This window comes from Podarcis muralis, chromosome 10, assembly GCF_964188315.1.
Source record: "Podarcis muralis chromosome 10, rPodMur119.hap1.1, whole genome shotgun sequence".
In the NCBI taxonomy this organism is placed as follows: Eukaryota; Metazoa; Chordata; class Lepidosauria; order Squamata; family Lacertidae; genus Podarcis; species Podarcis muralis.
The window spans coordinates 9605380-9631540 of NC_135664.1; the positions used below are offsets into that span (position 1 = coordinate 9605380).

The window sequence follows — 26161 nt, forward strand, 5'->3', positions numbered from 1 at the left end:
TACTTTTACCTATTAATGCTCAGAAAACTAGCAGGAGCATTATCTTTTAAAAACAAAATTACTGTCCTGGAAGGCTTAGGGTGTCAAAAATCATATATTCAAAAAATATGCTAGGTATGTCAGCTTGGGAAGGAAGCTGCTCTGAACCATGGGTAGAATGGGAAGGGAGGCAATTTTGGAGGTTCTTGCTCCCCACTGCAGCCTCTGGAGGATTTGCCAACCCTCTGGAGTACTTTTTAAAAAATAAATAAAGTTTTTATTTATTTTCATGGTACAGAAGATAAATTTTGAGGAAACAATTATTACAACAGTAAACGCCAATAACTTGTCCTGATGAAATTACAAACTTTTACCATGTCATTGTATTAAAAGTTTCATTTGATTACTCTAAAAGATCATGCCACATTTTCCTGTGAGTGCTGATTTGATTCCTGCCACAGTCTGAACAATTTATGTATTCGATAAAAATTTGCCATACGTTATAAAAGGAATATGGATTGCGTTTGCCCTTTGCCGCTCTCACCTGGCATGTTAAGTTTCCTCTGGAGTAAGCCGTATGTCAACCATCTCAAAATGTTTAAACCCAAAAAATAGCTTCTTCAATGATATCAGAATCAGAGTTCCAAAAGACTACATCTTTGCCTTATGCACATCAAGAACCAATCCAGCAGTTTTCAGTATTTCTGGCAGTTTTTTGAATTCCCTTCTTTAGTTCATTTAGTTACAGTGCCTGATGCCTGTTAGTTTGGGAGCAAGTCCCATTGTGTTCCATGGGGCATACTCACAAAAAAATTGAATAGGATTGCAGCCTGAGGCACTGAGCACAGTGGAACTTGCTTCTGCTACACATGAATAGTGTTGCCCTACTATGCGTTTTAATTCACTTAAGTCGAAAATAGGCCTACTTTTTGCTGCACTTTCTATTTTCAGCCACTGTGTGAATGGTCTGGTACAAAATATTGGGGGCATGTGCTTCAGTTTAAGTACATGAATGGTCCCATTGACTCCTAAAGCAAATTGGGAACACTCAGTACCTTATAAAATTAGGCAGTCACAGCTCACTATTGTAGCAATGAATCCTTCAATGTAGTGTATAGCTGACAATGAAAACTTCTCATTCTATTTTATAAAACCCATCAAGTACTTTATGCAATTGTATAGTGTGATACACACTTTAAAGAGCATTAAGTTGTACAAAAGCATGCATAGGCTTATAATCTTATTTATTTCCCTTTTGAGCAGATCTCCTAATAGTCTAAAATCCATTTGCTTTGTGACTGTAAATCCAGTATTTGTTCCAGTGAACAGAACAACTGCAGACATTTTAGAAATACCCATGCACTAATCTGTTTGAAAACCACAGGTTTTGACCTCTCATTTATATCTATATCTGTATCTATATATTTATATCTCTATCTATCTATCATCTTCTACATCTACTGCCTTTCTTCTTATTGGTTCACTGGATCAAAATCATACTTCACACTCTAACACAGTATCCCCAACTCCTCCCCACTCATGGACTAGGGGTGTGTGTGTGTGTGTGTGTGTGTGTGTGTCTTGGTGGACTACTTAATGATTTTCCACCTGTAATGTGCTGTGCTAGATGCTGTAAAAAGTTCAAATATATTTTTACTGCTTCTTTCATTTATTATGTATTGCATCTTACTGTATTGCAATTTGAATTGCATAAAATCCAAACTGTAATGCAACAAAATACAGTGTTAGTAATAAATGAAGCACTCAAAATACAGTTAAAAACAATGTGAATATTTAATATTTACCACTTCCATCTTCAAAGAAAGACATGGCGTGAACCCCCTAAATGGAGCTTGTAGACCCACAGACCACAGCTTAGGAACCCCTGCCTTAGTACATCACCAAGCATAGCCACGTAGAATTGCTGTTACGTGCTTTTTTTAAAAATCTGGATACAACTGGGTGACTCTCTCACGCTACTGAGTTACCGTCCAGTTTCACTGACACATGCACACATTCAATAAGGAGCTACTGGTGCTTTAGCAAGCGAAAAAGACAGAAATGTCTTACCTGCAGAGAATGTCAGCTGGATCTGTTCTTCAATTATTTCAAGTGCAATAAAATCATGTTTTTCATTAAAACGCCCGTTGTAGAGAAGCAGAGCATTCCTTTCCCTGGTTGCAAACCTAAAACAGGTCAGGAAGCACACGGGAAGAATTATCTACAGCAAAGTTGCTCCGTAAACAAACCTCTTAAGAATTTCCAGCCACTGTGTTAACAAAGAATGGACACTTAGTATATTCCTAGCTGTAAAATGGAACCTATTTCCTTTGTAATGTACCATATATTAGCAAAATGTCTGAAACTGTATCTACGAAGAGAGCCTATGACATCACAACAGTTTCCTAAATATAATACATTGGATGGCATTTAGTGCTAGTCCTAATCAGAATAGACTCATTGAAGTTAATGGACATGACTAATTTAGATTTACTTTGCCAATTAATTTTTTATTGAGTTTCACCAATTTTTAACAAATTAACATCAAATCCAATACACATTTAAAAGTTGAATCCCCACCCTTCTTCAATGATGTTTTTGTTCCCACCCTTTCCTGCTGTATTAGATTTTTCTCCGTCGATGACCAAGTCAATTCTTGTGGGGCTTGCTATAAGTGCCAATCAGCCGATCAGCAGTTACAGCCAGCCTTGCTTGTCAATGAATGAACAGGAGTGCACTTTAAGGCTCCATATTATTTCTTCTGCAGTTGTGTCTTTATCTGCATCGCATCCAATGTCCCATTATGGCATCAGGTACGGAGAAGATAGCTGTGGTTTGGGGGAAATGGAGAAGGTAGCTATGGTTTGGGGGAAATGGCTTAGCAGGCCAAATTAGGACACTGCTGACTTATTATTATAGTGCTTGGAATAGATGTGCAAGGTTACACAAAATGGTGGCCACTATCACTTTCATGCTTATTGGAAGCCCAGTCCTAAATGTCTACTCAGAAGGAAGCCCCATTGTTGTGGGTGGAACTTCTAAGAATCTGACCTTAGGACTGCAGCCTGCATCGAAGACCTGCCTAGCTGTTATGCCCTATTTGTCATGCAACCAGCCATCCCCATCAAGGACATATTACTGGGATGTGTCCAATAAACTATTTCTTTAAAACAGTGATTGGTTGGTGGAAGGAAGGAAAGGAGAGAGAAAGAGAAGCTCCTCAGCCTTATAGTAGGTGGCACACAGCTGACAATTAATGCAGAAAATGTGACAAGATGCTTAAGAGAAAAGAAACAGCTTGTGATGAAGAAGTAGATGATTTTAAGCTGCCTCTACTTTTTATTTAGCTATTTTTATTACATCTGCTTTTTCAGCTGTGGTATATGGCATACATAACCTACAGCCTTCATGCAATTTTGGAACTAGTTAACTTGCAACACACTTTGTGGGCATGAGGGTTATTTTAAAAAGACAAATTGAAATCAAGTGGTGAACTTCATTAGATATGTCTTCAGCTCTTTGCCATGTTTTGGCTTCGTGTGTGAACCAGGTCAGTGACTGGAAATTTTCACTAGAAAGGAAGCAAACTTACATGAGAGAAACAGTGAAATGGAAGCGTTGCCTTAATCCTTTGAAAGTGACAAATGACTCTGGGGGAAAGCTCCTTGTGGTCATCTCGCAGTAAGGTCTCTCATATTCGCCAGCAGGGCATTCGCATTTGAAGCCTCCTATGAGCAGATCGACGCACCTCCCACCATTCTTGCACACCCCTGGAGCGCAGCGCCCAGAGCGAGCGTTCACTTCACAGTACTCTCCTAAAAAAAACAACACACAATAAAAAATCCATCCAGTGTGAGGAAATAATTATATGCCTCCAAAACCTTTACTAGATCAAAAGCATTTCAAATAGTGATTGATGAACTTCAGCAGAATAAACTATCATCTGAAATAGGCTATGTATTTATGTCTAATTCCATAAAACAATGTTGCCCACCCTAGCCTTGTGAGTTAGCTGTTAAGTGCCATAGTCTGCTCTTGCACCTTTGACAGAAGACCCCTGCATGCTCTCCCATTACACCAGGCCAGATGTTTCATTCTTATGAAAGTAATTGACACTGTTGCAGAGGAAAGAGCCTCTATTGCATGATTGTGGTGGTGGAATTAAACAGTGAAAAGGACTATTAAAATATCATTAAAAATACACTAACATCAAAAGCATTTCCACCCACACTACAAGGATAGCACCATATCTTGCTGTCTGATCAGAGCCAATCCTTCTGTTACCTAGTAATCACAATGAAGTCTCTCAGGCTACAGTGCTTTTGCATGTTTGAACTGTTGAGAACAGCACAAACCTAAATAAATGGCTTAGTATGGTCTTGCCCTATTGAAACTAGAAGAGAGTATCTACCAATAAAGCCCTGACTTCTATCTGGAGTGACATCTTACAGGGCCGATGAAAGGGCAATTGACAACAAACAAACAGGGCATTGACATGCACATATGTACTTGCAGAAACACTACAGAATCAAGTAAACAAGAGAACAGGCAGCTGTCTGTATGGTCTGTAATCTTTAAATCACTGCCATTCTTATGGGTAGAAAAAAATAGCCCTGGAGTTATTAAATAATAGCACATTCTTGAATGCAAATTTTTAATATCTACTTGGGTGATCCCTGAACATTTCACCAAGGTCAAGAATGTCTCCTGGCAAGTCAACAGACCTGTTTGCTCATTCTATTGTATGTTCTCTGTTCCTGTTTGAAACAGTGGTTGCCTTCATATTTAAAAGACCCTCTTTCACTTTCACTCACATCTGAAATCAAGACTGCAAATTTAAGATGTTTGCAACACAGGAGGAGAAGCATAGGAATTCATGGTGGGTTGGAGTGATATTTGTCTTCAGTAAAGGGATGTACAACATAAAGGGGCTATAATGAAATACTAAGAAATAACAATAGAGTGCCAGACCTTATTTGCTCAAGGTCTGTTTATGCAGTCATTTATCCTGGGACACCAACTCCTGGACTTGACTGAACTTCTAATTTGTTTACACCTTCAAAATGTGAATGTGATTCTGAAGAAATCTGAATGACTGAACAATGCCTAGTTATCTTGAGGGCTCTTGACCCTTCTCTTCTTCATAAAAAAGCCAAGTGATCTTGTAAACAATCCTATGAATGGGATGGAGGGGGCGGAAGAGTACTGAGTTTGCTAGAGATGCAGAGTGAACTGTGAAAGGCCCACAGAGTAATGGGATTCTTACATTGTATAGGGGAGGACTATTGACTCAGATTAACAACCCAGACAGAACCTGTGAATTCACACTCATGTAAAAACACCTCTTCTCATACTTGTTATCTCCATATGAATAGTAAGAAATAAGATCATCTTTGCTCTCTGGGGTGGTTTACAAGTGTACCTGGCAGGTAAGTGGGACACAGTTGCAAGACATAGGCTTTTTCTCTTCCCCCAAAACACACAGAACCTTTAGCATGAACTGAACTGAGGTCCACATGCCTATACCTCTCATGGGACCTTTTAATTCCTTGAATGTTCAAGCAGGATAAATTAATATACAAATTTGCATACACATGCTCTGGTACGCATAAGGTTCTGAGCTTCTGAACCACACATCCATCGTATGTTGAGCCCATGTGTGAATCAGCTCTGCCTGACACACATTAATATAGTGTTTGCTTTCTGCACACCAATATTTTGACAAAGTCTAGAAAAATGTGACAGCAATTAAACCTAAAAGCTAGTGCAGTTGTAGTGCTTATTTTAGAATGTTGGGCTAGTATTTGGGAGACCAGAGTTAGAATTCTTTGGGCTATCTCTCAGCCTAACCTACCAAACAAGGTTGTTGTCAGAAAAAACAGAGGAGGAGGAGGAGAAGAAACACATACACTACCATGAACTCTTTGGAAGAAAGGTTGGATATAAATGTAACAATAAATTAACTTAAATTAATAAAAAGGCTGCATTGATTCAAACATTCAAAAGCAATTGTTTCTACATAAGCATGTTTATATCAGACTGTCTTGTGTGATTTGTGCTCATACTGTATTGTGATGGCCATTGGCTATAAACAATAAAATCTACTGACATCAGATTGTAAGGCTTGCAAATAAAAGTTTTAGAAGGTTATATGCCACTTCAATGGTAAGCCACTGCTGCAGAGGTGCTATTCTTGTGCTATACACAGATAAGACAGTGAGAATGCTTAGGATTGGGATGCTAATGCTTACACTGTGCAAATATTTAAATGTGTGAACTGGAGAAAGTGTGGTATGATGCTTCATGTCACTTTATCTCATTAAGGAGGACACTTGTCAGAATTGGAAGCTCCGCATTTCTCACAATAAATATAAACTAATTTTGGGGTAAGACAACAAAAATGGGGTAATACAAGAGTGACAGTAGCAATTGGGTGGACAGGCCAGGAAGGTATAAATGTGGCATTCCATGCATATTGTTCCAGCAGAAAGAGAGCTCTCACTACTCCCTCAGATTTCACAGAGGAGCCATGCTAGACTCAGGCATTTCACTTCTAGAAGCTACTGCAGTGACTAGCAACATTGTGCCTGTTGAACAATTCAAGATAACTCAAAAGCTTTTGTGCCTTTTGTTTGGTCCTAATAAAGTCATTATCTGACTGTTTTTCTGCTTATGGACCAAAACAGCTTCCCTGATTTTTTATAATGCTAATAAAGTGAGCATAGTTTACCCTTTTTAATACAACCAGGGTTTTAAAACTATAGACAGAGATGGAGTAGCTGTTTTCTCCTCCTCCTCCTCCTCCCCTACAGTCTCTCTGTTTCTCTGTCTGTCTGTCTGTCTGTCTGTCTGTCTCTCTCTCTCTCTCTCTCTCTCTCACACACACACACACACACACACGGGCAGACAATTTGGGATCCCTCTTTTCTTTTTAATTTGGATTTTAAAAAATAATTTAAAGATGAAAGAAACAATGTATTTGGGATTACAAGTTATTTAGGGCACATCTGCTAACAGCAACAAAAACAATTCCCCCGTCAGCAGAAAATGCAAACACATTCTCAAGATTATATACTTAATTTCCATTGTTTACAAAAGGCTGTCCAGTGTCCTTAATCCATGATGTCAACAGAAGCTGTACAGCAAGCCTAAGAGCTGGCTTTATTTATTTACGAACTTACTTATAGGTTCTTGCACTATTCATGGAAATAAGTACATCATTTTTATCTGATTGGTCGTTAAATGTTCTTACAACCAAGGCTGGATAAATAAAAATGCAAAGTATGAATAGTTAAAAAACAAGTAGGGGATCTGAATAGAAAGGAAGAGGGGAATAACAGTTTGCCCAGAAGCTTAAATTTACCCATTTAAGCCTTGTTGAATATACTGTAATCCAGGTTTCAGTTATTTGCAGACACACCTCCATACACCTGACAACTACAAAATTAGTTTGCCTCAAGCCAGGAATTCAGTATGATGATACCCTTTGTTAATTTAGCCTCTGGCTGTGCTGTGCTGATGGGGTGGGGACTAAGGGCCTTGCCATGCAATGTTCTAACTGAGGGCTATCTCTTCCAGATACTCAGTTAAAGGTGCTATCCTACACTTGCCTACTCAAAAAAAAAAGGAGCACTGAATTCAATGTGACCTCCTACCAGTGTGTGTAGTGTGTCCAGAACTGCATAAGAGTGCAAAAAACAAAACAAAACACCACTTCATGACATAAACAATAATAATAAAGCAGACCGTGGTTAGTTGAATTCAGTATCTGCAAACAGTAACATGCAGATTTGAGCTACAGTCAATAACTCTGAATGTTAGGAAATCCCCAGTTTGCATTTTACGGTATTGAGATATAAGGAGCAATCAGTTACTTTGAAGCAATACCCTGCTAACTCTCAGGGTTTAACACAGGACAAACATGTTTAAGATACACACATAAATATTAAAGTTATTTTCAGCACCATGGGTGATACCCAATGCTGGTGATATTAGTGGGTCTACTTTGAGTATGACTGATATTGGGGAAAGAACATAGCTCATTGGCAGAGCATCTGCTTTGAATGTAGAAGGTCCCAATTTCAATCCCTAGCATCTCCAGGTAAGACAGATATAGACTTCTGTCTGAAACCTTAGAGACCTGTTTCTGGTCAATGGAAACAATACTGGGCTAAATGGACCAAGGGTCTGGGTGGCGGAGACTGCCAGGTTACCTTGTATTCGCCATCTTGAGCTCATGGTGGAAGAAATGCATGATATAAAGTTATAAATGATAATAATTAGATAAGAGGGCAGTTTCCTATGTTATCAACCAGAGACTTAGCTATGCTGAGGATAGCAACAGTGTGAGTTTTTAGTATCGGGAGGAACTGGCAATAGTTGCAGCTATTATAATTTATCAGCCTATCAAAAATGCCAGCTGAGAGCAGCAGGGGCAAGCTTTCAATCCGTCTGCCAGAAAAAAGGAATTGGCAGACAGGAGCAGCCACTGTCCAGGAGAGCGAATATATGCATCTGCTTGTGGTGGTCTTAGCTGCTCTTGCCAGTTGCTCACTGCCCACTCTGAGCAGCAGATGCATTCAGTTACCTTCACTCTCTAGAGTAAGTAGGTAGGCAACTGGCAAGAACAGTTGGGAGAGCCAAATGTTTTGCATCAATTAAAAAAAAAACCAAAGTGATTCAAGAGATTTTATATCACCTGGGAGGGCATCTCCATGTCGGTGCTCTGTGTCCTTGTAATTTTGTATTCAAGAATACATAACAGAGAAATTAAAGCCCAAAATTTCACGTACAAAAACATATCTACTTTTAGTAGAATTAAATCTGTTTTATACCTTTTGCTAACATGCTTTTTATTTTCTTATTTTTTGCTCATAACATTCTGAGTATCTGGTGTTGAATTATTTGCTTTTGAATGGGAGAATAGCTCTGGTGGTGCAATAAATCTAATATTTTGTTTTAATCCTTAAATTTATATTATAAATTTATATTATAAATCCAATCATGTTAGAATGTCCAGTTACATATGTATATGTAATTTATGATAAATAAACAAAATTTTAAATTTTAAAATGAAAATAACATTCTTAGTCAAAAAGGGGGAAAAACTCAGACCCAGCAGAATTGATTCTTTGGCATGGTAGCAATTTGATTAATTATTTAGCATCTTGTTATCATGCTAGTTCTGCGCTAATGAGAAGCCTTATTGCAAAGGGAAGTGCGTGACTAGGCTGCCAGTTGGGATTCAACATCATGCTGATCAAGCAACCTAAAGGCAAGAATTCATACTACTTGTATTTGTGAGCAATTAATCACAAGTAGTTGTGATTAATCACAAGGTGATAGTAGAGACATCACCTTGCCAACAAAGGTCCGTATAGTAAAACCCATGGTTTTCCCAGTAGTGATGTATGGAAGTGAGAGCTGGACCATAAAGAAGGCTGATTGCCGAAGAATTGATGCTTTTGAATTATGGTGCTGGAGGAGACTCTTGAGAGTCCCATGGACTGCAAGAAGATCAAACCTATCCATTCTGAAGGAAATCAGCCCTGAGTGCTCACTGGAAGGACAGATCGTGAAGCTGAGGCTCCAATACTCTGGCCACCTCATGAGAAGAGAAGACTCCCTGGAAAAGACCCTGATGTTGGGAAAGATGGAGGGCACAAGGAGAAGGGGACGACAGAGGATGAGATGATTGGATAGTGTTCTCGAAGCTACCAGCATGAGTTTGACCAAACTGCGGGAGGCAGTGGAAGACAGGAGTGCCTGGCGTGCTCTGGTCCATGGGGTCACAAAGAGTCGGACACGACTAAACGACTAAACAACAACAACAACAACAACAAAATCACAAGCAGTTATACCAAATTCAAATCAGGAAAGACCTGCACAATATCTTCCTTTAATATTTCTCTATTTTGCACACACAGCCCTGAAGTCCCATTATGAATAACAATAGAAAATTGTACTCAGAGGGGAAGAGTTTATGCATAGCCTTAAAGGGAGAAAAAAATACTCAGAGACTTGTGCAACTCAAATAAAACTCCCCCTGGGAAGGCAAAGGCACAGGTTTTGCATACCTTGGAAAACAGGAACAAAGGAAGTTGCCTTATACTGAGTTAGTCCATCTAGCTCAGTATTATACCTCTGGGCGCTTCTCCTTAGCTGAAATTTCATTGAGCCAGAGGGCATTCTATGTAATACTCTGCCACTTTCATAATATAACAGGTTTCCGGAGAGCCAGTAATGGAAATACAGTAATATTGCTAATAAAGATGCCTAGAGGTCAAGAAAAAGGGAGGCACATATCCACACTTGCCAAGACAAGGGGCAATGATCGTCCTTCTCTGTGTGCCCTCTCCAAGGGAGGCATGGAGGATGGCAACATGAGAACAGCCCTTTTCAGTGGTAGCCCCCTGTTGTGAAATGTTCTCCCCAGGGAGGTGTGCATGGCACCGTCACTGACTGCTTTTAGGAGCCAGGCAAAGTCGGTGCTTTTCAGCCAGGCTTTTGGAATTAACTTGGAGGGATTTAGATACTGTGGACTCTAGGCTCCGTTAGACCACTTTTTATGTAAATGAAAGTTTGCCATTTTTATTTTGTTTTGCATTGATTTTAAGTTTTGTATTACTTTGCAAATTGTTCTAAGCTTACTTTTAATTTTAAAAAGTGACTAATCAGTCCAGTATTATTAGCGCAACGGTCAAGAATAAATGAGGAAATACAGAAGAAACGTCTAATGTTGTGTCTCTATACAGCTCCCAAGCATCTGGGGTGATGTGACCCTCTTGAGTTTGCCATTCAATTTCCTTTTTACCAATCCCTTCATTTTTGGGAAGTTTCTTCTATTGTTAACTTATTATCTCCTAGCAACAATATGGAGAGTTAATTTATTTTCTTCTTTAAAGTGTGGGTGACTATTTGCTTTTGCAAAGCAATGGAAAGGTATTCCACATCCACTGGAAGCAAACAAAACAATGTATGAAGACTGGCATTTATGCAATTGACTAGTATCCCCAGTTTGATGCTGATAAGCATGAATATGGGAACTGGCCCTCAGACGTCTAGGTGTTTTTATCAGTATTATTGTAATAGTGCTGCTTTTTTCATCAGGTGAAGAAGCATCTTATGACCTCAGGGCTAAAAAATTTCATACTCTCAAAATACCACCCAAAACTATTCAGCAAAGGGCAAAACCATGGACATACCCTCAACAGGAGTTATTTCTCCAGTCCGTGGTGGAATCACCTTTATGATGAAGGTGACAATGTGAACTTCTGGGTTCATGGGTGGGTGGGGAAAGGAGGATTTAGTGATTACACTGATGTTAGGCATATCACTTTCAATTGCAAAGCTTCCTTAATGCCAGCACTTTAAAATGCTTTTGTAACATCAGAAATCCTGTCAGACCATTTTAAAGCCTAATTAAAAAGAACAAACAAGAATGTTGAATCTCCAGAAGGGGTTTCAAAAGAAGACAGACCAGGACTTTGATCTGTTGAAACATTTCCACAGGCAAAAAGCAACAGATGCCAAGAGGGGAGGGGGAATACTCAAGGTTTTCAGTGGTGAGTGTGCATTGCACCCGGGGCTGGTTGAACAGGTCAACTGAATAGTGCTGAATTCTGTAGATGAACACCAACAGAGACATCTCAGTAATCAGTAACCGAGACAGAATGGAAGATCTGCAAATCTAATGGTCAGTGCTCCGTTGATAGTGCAGAAAAGTCGGAATTGACTTTTAGAAACCTCATGGCAGAATGAAGTTAACCCCAGAGGTGATTTATGGCACTTTGACTTGGGTAAAACAGTCAACAGTAAATCAGTAATGTCAAAACCAAGAAATGAACCAAGTACTCAATACTACAATTAATTTAACAGCTTTCTCTCCCGCTAACAAGAAACCATCTCTCATCAAACTATTAAATTAACCAACTGTGCGTACACAAATTGATGGTTTCAACACATAAAGTGCTAATCTGCACTACTGGATAAAACAGATTATCTGGATCCATTTCAATCTGGATTCTGACCCAGATTTGGAATTGCTTCCTGGCTCTGATGGATGGCCTATATTGAGAGATAGATGGAGGTATATAACCCTGCTTATTTTGTTGGATATCTCTGGAGGATTTAATACCAACTAACCATGGTATTCTCCCACATAGGGTCTCTGAGTTGAGGGATTAAGGGCATTGTTTTTCAGTGGCTCTGCTCCTACCTAGAGGGCCAGTTCTAGAGGAGGTATTGTGCTACTGTATTTCAGCCCAGTAGCATCTATGTTATGGGATCCCACATGGATCAGTTTTGTTTCTTATGTTCAACATTTACATAAAGTTAATGAAGGATATTATAAGAGAATATGTAATTGGATGACATCAATATGCCAAGGACACTCAGCTCTACCTATATTTCCCAGCTATCTCAGGCAAAGCAGAAGTGCTGATCCAGTGCTTGGGAAAAGTGATGGATTGGATGAGGGTTAATAAATTTAAAATTAATCCTGACAAAACAGGTGCTGTTTTTGGATGGTTCATCTACACAGGAAGGAATCTGCCTTCTCCTTAAAATATCAGGTGTGCAGTCTGTGGGTGCTATTTGGTTAATCTTTATCGCCTGCACCTATTGGGTGATATGCCCAATAGTATATCCACTGCTATCTATCTATCTATCTATCTATCTATCTATCTATCTATCTATCTTTCTTTCTTTCTATCTATCTATCTATCTATCTATCTATCTATCTATCTATCATCTATCTTAAATTCTAGGCTGTATTTTAAAATAGTGTTGCTATCTCAAGCCCTTGCAATGAGAGTGTGTTAAAAACAAATATAAATAAGTACGCTTTAGTCTTACTTTACTGTTGTGTAGCATAAAACAATCTTCAGAAAAGAAGGGAATGCTTAAGAACATAAGATAAGTCTGCTGGATCAAGTCAATGGCCCCTATAGACAGGCATCTTGTTCTCACAATGGCCTGTGGAAAGCATTCTGCCCACCCACAGTCCCCACAACTGGTATTCAGAGGCATAGTGCCCCGACTTGGTTAGAAGGCTGGCCCAGCCCCGCAAACTCGGGGGACAGCGGGAGAGGCGCAGCGCGCCATCCCGCTGTCTCCCGACATGGTTTGGAGGCTGGCGGAAGGCTTCCTCCTCCCCCAGCCCCGCAAGCTCCCAGAGCGATGCCAAAGCTGCGCGCAGCTTCGGCATGGCTCTGGGTCCCGTTCTGGGGGAGGGGGAAGCTCGGGCTTCCCCGCCCCAGCCCCGCGCCTGGCGGGGGGGGGGGGGGAATAAATTTTTTTGCCTTTATTTCCCCCCCCCAAATCTAGGTGCGTCCTATGGACCGGTGCGTCCAATAGTCCGAAAAATACGGTAACTTAATCATACACTGCACAAGAATGATTAATTTTTGCATTATTTTGTTTTGCAATTCTCCTGAATGTAGTACATTGTGCAACTGGCAAAATTAATCTCTCCGCCTTGAAGACTCCAGAGCATTACTTCTCACGATTATAGAAAGAGACAGAGGAAAGCCTTCTAATGACTCCAGTGCTTTAATAAAAACACTGTTACACAGGCACAAGCAAGTTCACATGACCACTGTACAGGATGCCGGTTGGGTTGTCTTTCCTTTCTTTGAGCACAAGCCAAAATTTCCACCCAATGTTTGATCCACTTTGGAAAGGTTTGCAAGAGCAGCATGCAAAATAGCAATTTTTGTGACCAACAAACAGCTCCAGTGCACAGAACCCATCTAACCCCTGACCCCCTGCTGCAGTAAGTAAGGATTTAATTTTTTCTCACAAAAGGAGGCAGAACAGCTAAGGAACTTGTGGAAAAACAGATACAGAGGCTCCATACTGCAACAGAAACTTTTTTGATTCCCTGGGCAGTGACTAATTTGGCATGTTTCTTTTACTTGCATTTAGTAAACAAAGTATATAAAAAAAGTTTGAACTGTCTTGCTTGCCTAATATGGTATTTGCAACTGACATCCATCATTACAAATGAATGTTAAGAAAAGGGGGAAAATCAATGGGAAAATTGGAAGCTGGAAAATTTTCTACCCACATTACTGCTGGAAACCCTAACTCTTGGACTGACATGCTGATTTTAGTACTAGATAAGTGATTTTACAAAATGTGAACACAAAATCTGTTCTCTTGCTGCTTTATGTCCAAGACATATGCTTCCTACATACAAGATGGGGGGATGGGACACTTGGGAATCTACTTTATATTCTCTAGTCTAGGACATGTTGTGTTTCTTCCTTACCACAATCGTCTTCATAGTATGAGATTGTTGTAGGCAGGTATTCAAGCAAGTGAATGTACGTTTTTGGCCAAATGAAATTAAGTTGCTCCAGATCTGATTTAAACCCACAAATATTATGTCTCCTTATCACTCACCTCCCTGCATCACAGGAAGTACAGTCTGTCCCAGGTAATTATAATTGGTGGGTATTTCCATTTCAAAAATAGCTCATAAAAGCTCTGTGTAGCTGACTATTTGAAACAGAAGACTCCTGAAGACAGAGAAACTTTCATCATGTATAAATTACATCTAAACAAATGAAAAGCTTCAAAGTATTGTGGGAGAAATGAGAATGGGAGGGGAAAAGAAGCCTCTTCATTGGGATGTAATTGCCTTTTGGAGGAAATCAAGGTGTTTGGGGATAGAAGTATATCTGTAATATAATCTAAGCAAACAGATGAAAGATTTTGTGCTATTTTCTTGTAATTATTTTTCCAAGCATAGGGTTAAGTGGATTTTGAGAGCTTCCAGAATACACTGCATTTCCTTGAGGATTACCACTCCAACAAGGGTAGTCCAGCCTTTTAAGTCTAGGATAAGATTTTCAAAAAGACAGCATCAGAAGTTTCCAGTGTGCACTGGCACTACAAATTCCCTACATTCTTCAACTTTCAGTCAGGCAAAAGTGAATACCCACACCACATTTTTGCCTGTATGCACCAGGGCAGCCACCATTGGGGATGATTTTTGTTCCAGCCATAAAAAGCACAGTTGATTCCTTTTTATCGATTTACATGGTCAATAGCTGTGCTGTGGCCATTCTTCTGGCAAATATGCAGATTCTGTGGCCTCACATGCAGCTATAGCTCCAAACAAGTTTGAGAACTATGATCCAGGGTGTCTTGTCAAGGTAGATAAAGAATTTAGGAAGTGAGAGATAAATTGTAGTTAAGGAAAGGAATATCAACCATCTTTTTTAGAGCATAGTAGAGGAACCCATGGAACTCTTAACTGTTGTTGGTCTCCAATTCCATAATTCCTAACCATTTACTATGCTGGCTGGAGCTATGGGAGTTCAAGTCCAATGATGTCTGGATGAGGACAGGTTCCTCATTCCTATTTTATAGGCAACAACCATTCTCAGGAGAAATGTGAATATGCCTCACGCTAAATCCATTTATCTTCTATTATCTGCATCTGAGGGCATACTCATGACTTACATGGCACATTTGCAGTGTTTATGCTAGTGCATAGTGACATGAAGATGCAAAAGTGAAGATGCATGTTCACACAGTGAACTCATTCCAACTAAACACATAGTGAGCACACACCCAGAAACCATGGCCACTTGGGTTCATCAGTGCATATAAATGTACAATCCAATGGCCCCTGAGAGGGCACTGCAGCGGCCATGGAGTAGACTAGATCTACCCCCCACCCCGCATTGTCAGAGGCAGACCTGATGTCAGAGCTCACCTCTTTGATACTACCAGCTTCTCTAAAGCCCTGGCCCAACCAACATTGCAGCTTCTGCACTGGAAAAGTCAAGTAGTGTTATAACAGTGGAAAGGATAGGATTCAAAGGATCCTAAGCCTTTCTGGTGCCCAGAAAGAATCAATTTAGACATGCGTCTGAGTGCATCTATGGCTGTCTTTCCCTTCCCTCCTATTGTTCCCAATAGAAGGGGAAGGTGTATAAAGGAGGAACAATTTTGTGTTCCGCTGTTCATTTCCTCTCTGTGTATATAAATCTTCAGAACTGATCCCAAAACTACATGATTCAATATAACTGAACTGTTCTAGCAAATCCAGATTGTATGCAAGCATTTCCTCATCTCTTCAGATTTGAGCTGGTGCTCTATAGCAGGTTCTGTTGGGAAGTGCCAGAAGCCCTGTTGTCCAGATACAGAAACATTCCACATGTGTAGGGTGCGAATTAACCTTGATAACCTCGGCCTTGATCTCTGTGCATTTTGTCATCTTTTCTGTCCATAGTTTATGACAGTTCTTTGGTCTGTACCATTCACCAGCTTCTATCACACCACAGCCATCTCAGTTGTTCAGAGGAAAGATAACAATTGAAACAACTGTGAGGTGGGATTTATATTGCCATAATTTACTCTGTAGCCTATACCCCTGAGTCTACTTAGACAACAGTCCAGTTAAATAATCTTAGTTAACTGGGGATGCGAGGGACTGAACACTGGACCTTGTGCATGCAAGGCATGCTCTGGATCTTCCCCTGCTCCTGTTTATTTATAGTTAGGTTTAAATTTGGCCTTATGCTTTGGCTTCTTTTTGGCCTTTTGATTTACCGAGAAGCTAGAAGCTTGGCCTTTCTTAACACGCAACACGTGCATAATGCAATTCTTATTTCACAAAAGTAAGAACATACCTGTGTAGTCTTCATAACATTCACAAGTGTAGCCTCCTTCTCGGCTTCGGCAAAGGCCATTGTTTCCACAAGGGTTGGAGTAGCACAAGTCAATCTCCGTTTCACAGTAGTCACCTGTAAACCCAGGGGGACACCGACACCTCAGCCCATTGATGGGGTGTATGGGTCGGAACAGGACAGTGTTTGAGCTGATAAATGGAGCAGAGCTGTCAAATTTAAGTACGGACACACACTTCATGTAGTTTTCACAAGGCTCCCGCAGACAAATGTTGTCATCAAAAGGCAATACCCGCTGGGTAGATATCAATGTTAGGAGTGTCCTGTTGAGGTATATCTGCTCCTGAAGGTCCTCTGAGGGGAAGAACTTGTTCCGAATGCCACCAGGAAGCAAAGCAGAAAAGGTCACATTCAGAATATTGGAGCTGACATCCGTGTCGTTTTGAATATTGAAAACAAAAATGCCCTCTTTGGTTGTCGACAGCACAGTAGCCACACCTTCCACAAAGAGAGCAAGCAGTGGTGAGAGAAACTTCTCTTGAGACATGTTTTCCAGTCGTACTGTGATACTGTTGGTCAGCATGTCATCAGTAATGATCGTCACCCGTAAGGTGCAAAGCGCTGTAACACTGTGAATGCCATCTATGGAGGAAAGAGAGAAGAATCAGAGGTGTTTCCAGAAACATTCCCAAGTGCTTACACATGCAGGCACCATCAAATATGGGGTGCTGATTCATATCATGCACAAGAGCAGTAAAGAGTATGCCAGCCAACATCTCAAATGGCCAGTGGTAGTTCAGTGCTGTAAAGACTCCACAAATGGCAGCAGCCAGGAGGACCTGGCCCACTGATAACTGTGAGGTCAAAGTGAGCCCTGACAGCATGGAAATGGGTAGGATCAGTGAAGTTATTTAGAATGGAACTTTATGCATTTCAGATCAGTAGCTGGCAGCTTACAATACACACTATGAAGTTCTCGCTTTCTACACAATACCCACATTATCCACTCAAACAGCAGGCTCAAATTCAAGGAGCTAAAACCAAAAGTAGACTTCCGTCAGGAGGGATTCCAGGAGCTCCATAAGCAAAAATACAATCTAACTCTCATTCTACCAAACAAGAAAGCTTCACCAGTTCCACCACAATCCTCATATATCCGGATCTAAAGTACAAATGTAGCTAGTCTCAAAATCCAGGAAATAAATAAAACAATAACATTAAACCTTTTGATTTTGGAGGTCAATCTTATTCCCTTTCACCTTTCCATGAAAATTATGAACCAGGAACTTTTCCAGGGCTCCAAATGTAATGGGATCTGATAAAGCATACATAGTTACCACATCCTATGTACAAATAAATAAACTAATTATTTGTGTATGCGTGCTTGTGTATATAAACATATGCTTCTTAAATTTATTACAACATTGAAATTGCAAATCTAGCATTGTATCCATTCAATAATTTTATGCAACAATGCATTTTTGAAAATAAACATTTTCCATAGAATAAAATCATATTTTAAAGAGTTTAAAGAAAAGAAACTGGAAAAAACCCATGAAAAAATATGGTGATGGAAAAATTTTCTACCTTACATCACTGCAGCTAATTTTCTGAGATTTACTTGTGCAAGCTATATGGCCAAGATAGTTAAATAAAGCAGAAAACTAAAATACATCAAGTAAAGAAGAATTTTATCTCTATTGGCCATAGAAAATTGTTTTGGTTTGTTCTCCATCTGTTATCTCTAATCTATCTACAGCAACAACTGAAGGATGACTTGTTTTATCTTAAGTCACAATGTTTTTAATTGACTTGCTGCTAAGTATTACTTTAATAGTCTATTATTTATATTATTGCATTTTCTGTGAATGTTCTTAACCGCCTTGAGTGCTGTTTTATAGGGGATTGGTAGGAAATAAGTTATCCCCATTAATAAATAAAATAAACGTGCTCCTCATCATATTAAACTTTGTTCACCTTTACAATTTTGAATTAGTGAGAAGCAGTAGGTGAAGGCTATTACTGAAAATGGTAGCGAAACTTTCACAGATTAATCAACAGAAAAAAACAATCTCATGTGTATCTTGTGTGTATCTCATGTGTATCAGCGAGCACTCAGAAGTACTCACAGAATTCAACGCAATGAGGACTGCAGCCTGAGTGATCCACTATAATCTGTTAACTGTGTATTGTTCATATATAAATATAGTAACTATATGAAAATTACCTACAAACCTGAGTAAAACAATCCATCTACTTGCCTTTAATGCTATGATGCAGTTTATCTATGTCAGTTTTGTTGCAAAATTTTAAAAAACTTTTTAAGCTGAACCGTTTAAGTTAGGAAGGACTATGGATCTGAATTAGCCACGCCAGCATTAAACATTTTCAGTCACTAGTGATCAGCCTAGACAGAAGTTCCTAAAACAGGCTTGTCAGGTTAACCAGTAGTGTCTTTTGCATCTTTTAACATCAATCATTCTGAAACCTGATTATCAAGCAGATGCATAGCTGGAATACTTAAAAGTATTCGGTACATTGCAATGAGCAGGGGCATCAAAGACTTGGTGCCGTTCATCAAGTTGCCTGCATGCTTTCACTCATAGTCTGAACACCCACAACCCCAACTTTATTTAAAAGGTAGATGTCTCATTGCAATTAGCATTGTCTTTATCTTGAAGAGATTGGTGAGCATTTGGATAAGTCTTAAGGGGGAAAGGAGAAAAGCCAAGTCTCTTCTCCTGAAGAGCTCATTAGTGGAAGCAACTTCCTACCCCTGCACCCCACCATATTCTCCTCCTATATTGGTCAACGAAACTGTACTCAGAACGTAACATATTTGGGTTAATTAGCTATTTAACCCATAGTGTGCTTCAACCAAAGTAAAAATTGCACCACTGTAACTAATTCTGCAAACGGGGCTGGCTTTAACTGTGAGAAACCTTGGTTAGACTAAATATCCCCCCCCCAAAAAAAATGGTGGTTGCCAAAAATTCCAAAAGCAGAATCCGGACATGAGAATAGATCAACAGATGATGCCTATAAATGTAACCATTTCTAAGTCCCATTGATTTCAGTAATAAGGAGTTAGGGATGTGCTTGAACCACAAAAAAATAAGCAGTATATAATTCCCAGGCTATCTCTGACTTCCCTTTCAAGCAAGGGACCCAGTGCACCATCTTTAAAGCTCTGAAACAGGAAAATGACTGCTAATAATATTGGTAACCCAGAACCACTACGAAAAAACTATGAATTTTCTTGCTGAATTTCATGGGATGTGGATTGCACTTAAAAGGTACAGTTCAGATATCATTTAAGAAAACAGCAAAACTCTTGTTGCTTTTAACAATAAATGTAGATTCAGTGCATGGGCAGAGTGTGGATTTCAGCACAATAGAAATATAGGATGCAACTTATTACAGTAAATGAACACAAACAACACTAACTAATCATTCAGGCTTACTTTGCAATAACTGCCATCTAGATATAAGCCTCAAGTTGGTTTCTGGTTCCCGGTTCCTATGCAACAGGGGGTTTGCGTGTTTTGCCTCCTAGCAGCACAATGTATTATTATAGTTCCTCTCTCATAACTACAGTGAAGAAAAGGTACTGAACAAAGAGCTTTTTTCCCCCTTAAGAAAAGCACAATGATGTATATCACATGGTATGTATACCAAGAAGACAAAATATCATTACTGTGTGAGAAACCACTGGAGTCCAGGAACTGTCATAATCAATATCAACTGTCACAATATACAAGACGGCTTCCCCAGAATTCCCAGCATCTATTCTGACACAGTTAATAAATCACCATAAAAGGCACAGCGTCAAGACACCATACAGCTTTGTCCTCCAAAAAGTGAGCACAAAAGGAAATTGGACATGAATGCAAGCAGCTATGGTGATGCTGAAATACAAACTATAAAGCAGTTTAAAATAACTTTGTTCAATCCTACAACACAAGGATAGTGGGGTATTGAAAAGAAACCACATTTAAACATAAATAAAAGATTTTTATTTAAAATTGTTAGCGCAATAAGCACAACCATGTTTTTGCCAGACGACTGGCCTCTGACTAATTGCTATAGGCCCCAGCATGCGAGAAAATCAGTTTGTTAGAAATTGTTCACTTAAAAAATAGGAGGGACTTGTGCCTAGCGCTTATGAAAGAACAATACGCCTTATTCTGAGGGCCTCCGTTAGAATGAAAATGCAATGAGCTAATAATACAACCCAACTCCAACACATGTCGCAGCAACAAACTTGCTGAGAAGGGGGTCATCAACCTCTGCCCCAGCATGAGGCATGATGTTATAAAGGCTCTGCTGTGATGTTATGACTGCACCACAAAAAACTGAACACTGACACAAATGCTGATGATTAAAGACTGTGCATTAAGGTCTAAGCAACTTGTTTAAACTGGGGGATATTAACTATAACTGTACATTGAATCTCAACTAAGGAGAAGTGAAAGGCTGAAATTTTTAATGTTTAACGCTGCAGTCATATTAAACACCTGCAAGTAAGTTCCACTGAATTCCATACAACATGCTTCTGAGTAGACTTGCATACTTATGTGCATTTAACATGCACATTCAGCTTTATGCACCTGGGAAAAAAACAAAACTAAAAAGGGGACAGAAAGGGGATGAGTGTCCAGGAAAAGACTTTGGCAATCCCACCCACTATTGATCCCAATAGGTTTTGATTATACACAATTTTGGTTTTAGCCACAATCTTGGGAATGTGACCCCAACATGAAATGAGAGTCGCCTGTACAAAATCCCAGTCAGTCACTTTGTACAACAAAGGAAGCTGACCAGATAAAAACTCATACAACTTTGGAAGTGAAATATAGATAGTCTTCCACCTCGGGAGGCACATTTACTGTTGTACTCCAAGTATGACAATGACAGCAATCTTATTCCCATTTTCCCAGGACTAAGCCAAATTGAATTCACTAGGACTTACTTCTGAGTAGACATAGTTAGGATTGCAGTCTCTAAGTCTGGATTCAATTCAACAATTTTTTTCTGAATCCTTGGATGAAAATAATATAAACAATTGAGGAAATATTATTAAAGAAAAGTTGAAAAAGTCATTCCAACGTTCTGTTCCGTTTATGTAATTTGCAGGGAGACTGTTTTATTTTAACACACAAGCACTTACCATGAATCTTTCACTGATATCTTTTTAAAAGATGAGTCATATTTATCTTTGGTGATTATGGCTGGAGATCTGGAAATGCTTCATAAAAGGGAGGCAAATGTTTTGGGTTTCTTAAAGCTCCCACTTACAAGATATCACCTTTGTGGATGTCTGAATAGTGTGACTAAATTAAGAATATGACCTCAGTAAGGAAAGGAAAGGAAAACTGGAAAAGGAACTGCATTTCCTTTGCTGTAAAGGGCAAAAGCCAATTCCTTTGCCACAGGCAGGAAATGCCAGCTAAATGCAGAACCACTGTCCCTAGAATTGGAAATAACTTTTTTTTTTTTTTTAAAAAAAAATGCATTTCCCTATTTCACTCAAATAGGAGAATCTGCAGACAAATAGGGAGATTGTGATCTATGGACAGTCTAGTCAGCCAGGAGATTCAGGATTGAGTCTGGTACCTAGGGAATTGAGTCTGTTCCCTAGGGAATTTGCAACACTTTAAAAAGACCTGCTTGAGTTAACTTCCAATTTATCAAACACATACCGCATTTTGCAAGTGTTTCGATGAGGAACGTGGTTCTCCAGATGTCACTGGAGGCCTGGGAATCCGATTCAGAGGCTGAACCAGAGGAATCCCAGCCTGCACAGGAGTCCCCGCCTGCAGGGCCTGCTGAGCTGGGGCAGGGCCTTGATTCTGAAGCGCCTGCACCTGTGCCGGATCCTCAGAAGCAGGCACCAGGTGAATCCACTCTGGCTCTGGAGGCGATTGAGGACGCATTGCCTACAGGTGCGCCTCTCCCAGCCCTGTCAGGGGAAGGTGAGTCTCCCCCTGAGTCCAGTAACCCTCCAGCCTTTCCTGAGATGCAGAGGCTCAGGGCAGAGAGGCAGAGGGAACTGGTTTCTCCCAGGAGGAGTGCTCGCCTTAAGGCCAGGAGAGGTGGGGCTCCTGGGGGCCGGGACCGCCCCTGGCCTTAGAGAAGATAAAGGCCAGTCAGCCCGGTCCCAGGTTGCGGGAGCAACGTCGTTGAAGAGCTGTTTCGGCCAGCACCCAGTCCTGTTCCTCCAGAGTTCCTGTCCTTGCCCGGCTCCTCGCTTTGGACCCCGCTTCACCCGTGGAGGACAGTCTACCGACCCTCGACCTAGGTCCTGAACCTCGCCCCACGGTAACCTCCCCCCGGGACCAGCACACACTGGGACTGCAACTACCAACAGCCCTGAACACTGGTCTTATTGGCTGGGGATTACAGGAGTCTGAGTCCAACAACGTCTAGAGCAGGGGTCTGCAACCTTTAAGACAAAAAGAGCCACTTGGACCGAAGAAAATAAAAACTGGGAGCCGCAAAACCATTGCGACATTTAAAACAGTGGGGAGTGTCGGGGCACACAATGCGCCTCCTCCCCTCGCTAGTATCCGCCCCGGAGCCGCGGCAAAGGTGTAAAAGAGCCACATGCGACTCCGGAGCCGCGGGTTGCAGACCCCTGGTCTAGAGGGTCACAGGGTCTATCCCTGCTCTAAAGTCTTGTTTGCGCAGATCTGGTAATTTAGAGAACCCATAGGAACAAATCACCCCCCCACCCCCAAGCCTTTTCTAGATACTGTGCCTTGAGCTCATGTACTCCTTCCACGCTCTATCTCATGCGGATGCTGTAATTTTCTCTTTTACTTTCTGGTTTTCACAGACTAGTTTCCGGCTACATCCACATTGGGAAGACTGACTTTAACAATGCAATGTTTGCCAATTAGAAAATTTCTTCCAACTGTTGTTTCCAGTTTTATTTAAGAAGCAAACTGTGGTTTACGTACAGCATAAAAGGTAAAAAGGTAAAGGTACCCCTGCCCATACGGGCCAGTCTTGACAGACCCTAGGGTTGTGCGCCCATCTCACTCTATAGGCCGGGGGCCAGCGCTGTCCGCAGACACTTCCGGGTCACGTGGCCAGCATGACAAGCTGCATCTGGCGAGCCAGCGCAGCACACGGAACGCCGTTTACCTTCCCGCTAGTAAGCGGTCCCTATTTATCTACTTGCACCCGAGGGTGCTTTCGAACTGCTAGGTTGGCAGGCGCTGGGACCGAGCAACGGGAGCGCACCCCGCCGCGGGGATTCGAACCGCCGACCTTTCGATCGGCAAGTCCTAGGCGCTGAGGCTTTAACCCACAGCGCCACCCGCGTAGTTTGCCCAATTAAGACACTCTCTGGTTTGTGCAAACCGATCAGTCTCCCACACCATAGAATCCACACCACAGTCCCCTGTGCGGGAGACTGATTGGTAGAAGCTGTAAACTATCTTTCTGGAAAGCTTTATCTCTTGCTCCTTATCTTCTCATTGAGGATCAGTTTCTCATGAATTTCAGGATTTGACACATTTTTCAAACCATTTGAGAACTTCTGCTTTAAGCGGTCATTTTCCATATACAGTGGTGCCTCGGGTTATGTACCAGCCTCCTTACGAACGCTTTGGGTTACAAGCTCTGCTAACCCGGAAGTAGAAGCTCCTGGTTGCGAACTTTGCCCAGAGACATAAGCAGAAGTTGCGTGAAAGCGCGCCTCATGTTAAGAACAGTTTCGGGTTACAAACGGACCTCCGGAACAGATTAAGTTCGTAACCAGAGGTACCACTGTAAATAGTTTTAGCTCAGACAGTGCAAGGAGAGCAAAGTGCCTACGTAAAAAGCCAACCCTTGAAGGCATTGTCCTGCTTATGACCAGGAAGAATCTCCCCCCTCAATATAAACCGTATACATTAACACTCAGAAAGTATCACATGTCATTAATTTTGTGCAAAAATATAGCATTTGTGTGTAATCTTTAACAGGGCATCCCTACACAAAACACAAAAATCACTTCTACCATGTAACAACTGATTTTGGAGTCAACTGATTTTGGAATCAGCATGATTCACATGATTACCGTAGCCTAAATATATGGGATGCATAGGTCTATACTCTAGTAAGAGCAAACATTTGTTGCTAATTCATGTGCAACTGAATTTGTGCTCACCTTCTCTCCCCTGCACACTCAAACCAAATACACACACAAAAATGAATACAGTTTGTACCAATAACCTATATTAACAAATGCAATGTGGTAAAATGAAATCCTCACACTTGTCAAACCCTTTGCTCACTTTCTCTTGTTACAAACTAATTCACGCAACATAACAAAAGGCTGCATAATGGCTACCATTCTAGTACAAATGACCCTGGGGTCGCAACAGCTCTGTTTTATCAATGCAGAACTGCATTCTTTGCAACCCCAGCTACCCCTAAAGTATGTGCTGATAAGGACAGAAGCATCCTATCAATGGGACCATATCTCAACAGTTTTCACACACACACACCCGCCCAATTCCTTTTCTTATGCTCAAATACAAGTAGCTTGCAAGCAGCTGCATTCCAGGCCTCTCTTTGCTTATGTGCTATTGCAGCTGCTGTGGCATGACAACAGTCCCTTAGCATTACGGCCTTTAACCACTGTAAGTCTTGGTTTACAGCCTTTCCCTCCTGCTGACCTGCCACAAAGCAGCCGCTTCACTCAGTCAAATGGGTTTTCTCATTGGAGTGTTAAACAAGGTGCAGGTTTTAAAACCTCTTCTCATTGTCAGAGCCCTTGCCTCTGTTTCATCCGCTGACCTTTGATCTGCAATTACTTCAGAGATGCCTGAGGTCTTCTGCTCCAGACCTGCCTACGGAGCACATGGTGTCAGGAAAAGGGGGGCATGAAATCATCACTCAAGACGGCAAGCAGGAGTTTCTTCCTGATAAGCTCTGAATACCTTTCCCTTTCTCAAAGGTGCATTCATAACTAGCAAGCAAATGCCCTGTGTCATATTGTAAGACTGGTTTGCAAACCCCAGATCACTATGCCTCTCATCTGTAGGCAGCGGCGTATCGGGAAATTTTTAAAGTCTAATGTTTTACAATTTTTTACGTGCTGTAAGCTGCTCAGAGTGGGTGGGGTATAAATAATAAAATTATCATCATCATCTCATCCAGCTACTCACTTAGCAATTGGTTATGGAATGTGGGAACAATTTCCAATGAAAAGTATTGTAGCTGATATTGCCCAGTGTGAAAGCCCTTTCCATGGCTCATTCTCTCACATAAGCATGTGCTTGATGGAACAATGCATGTGTGAATCAACTTATCACATTAATATCTCACCTTTCCACTCAGGAGCTCAAGGCGGTGTATGCAAGTCTCTTAGGGAGTCTCTCATTGAGCCACTGACCTACACAGCTTCAGCAAGATTGCTGCATCATGTGCCTTCAGACCCCTCCCTGGATAGATGAGATTTCAGCTCTCTGTCTGGAGGCACTATGCATGATTTATTTCTGTTAGGGATTGAGGGAGTAGAGCAGGCATAGGCAAACTCAGCCCTC

The 26161-nt window shown here is 40.8% G+C and overlaps 1 protein-coding gene across 3 annotated transcripts in view; it reads right to left on the reverse strand.

The window, feature by feature from the left end:
* Positions 1-26161, reverse strand: part of CELSR1 (cadherin EGF LAG seven-pass G-type receptor 1) — a 160486-nt gene that overhangs the window by 76315 nt on the left and 58010 nt on the right. For all 3 annotated transcript variants that reach the window (XM_028747628.2, XM_028747627.2, XM_028747626.2), the window contains exons 2-4: positions 16626-17264; positions 3572-3794; positions 2050-2165 (exon numbers count right to left, since the gene is read on the reverse strand). In XM_028747628.2, coding sequence (XP_028603461.2) covers positions 2050-2165; positions 3572-3794; positions 16626-17264 — 978 coding nt within the window. The remainder of the gene's footprint in view (positions 1-2049; positions 2166-3571; positions 3795-16625; positions 17265-26161) is intronic.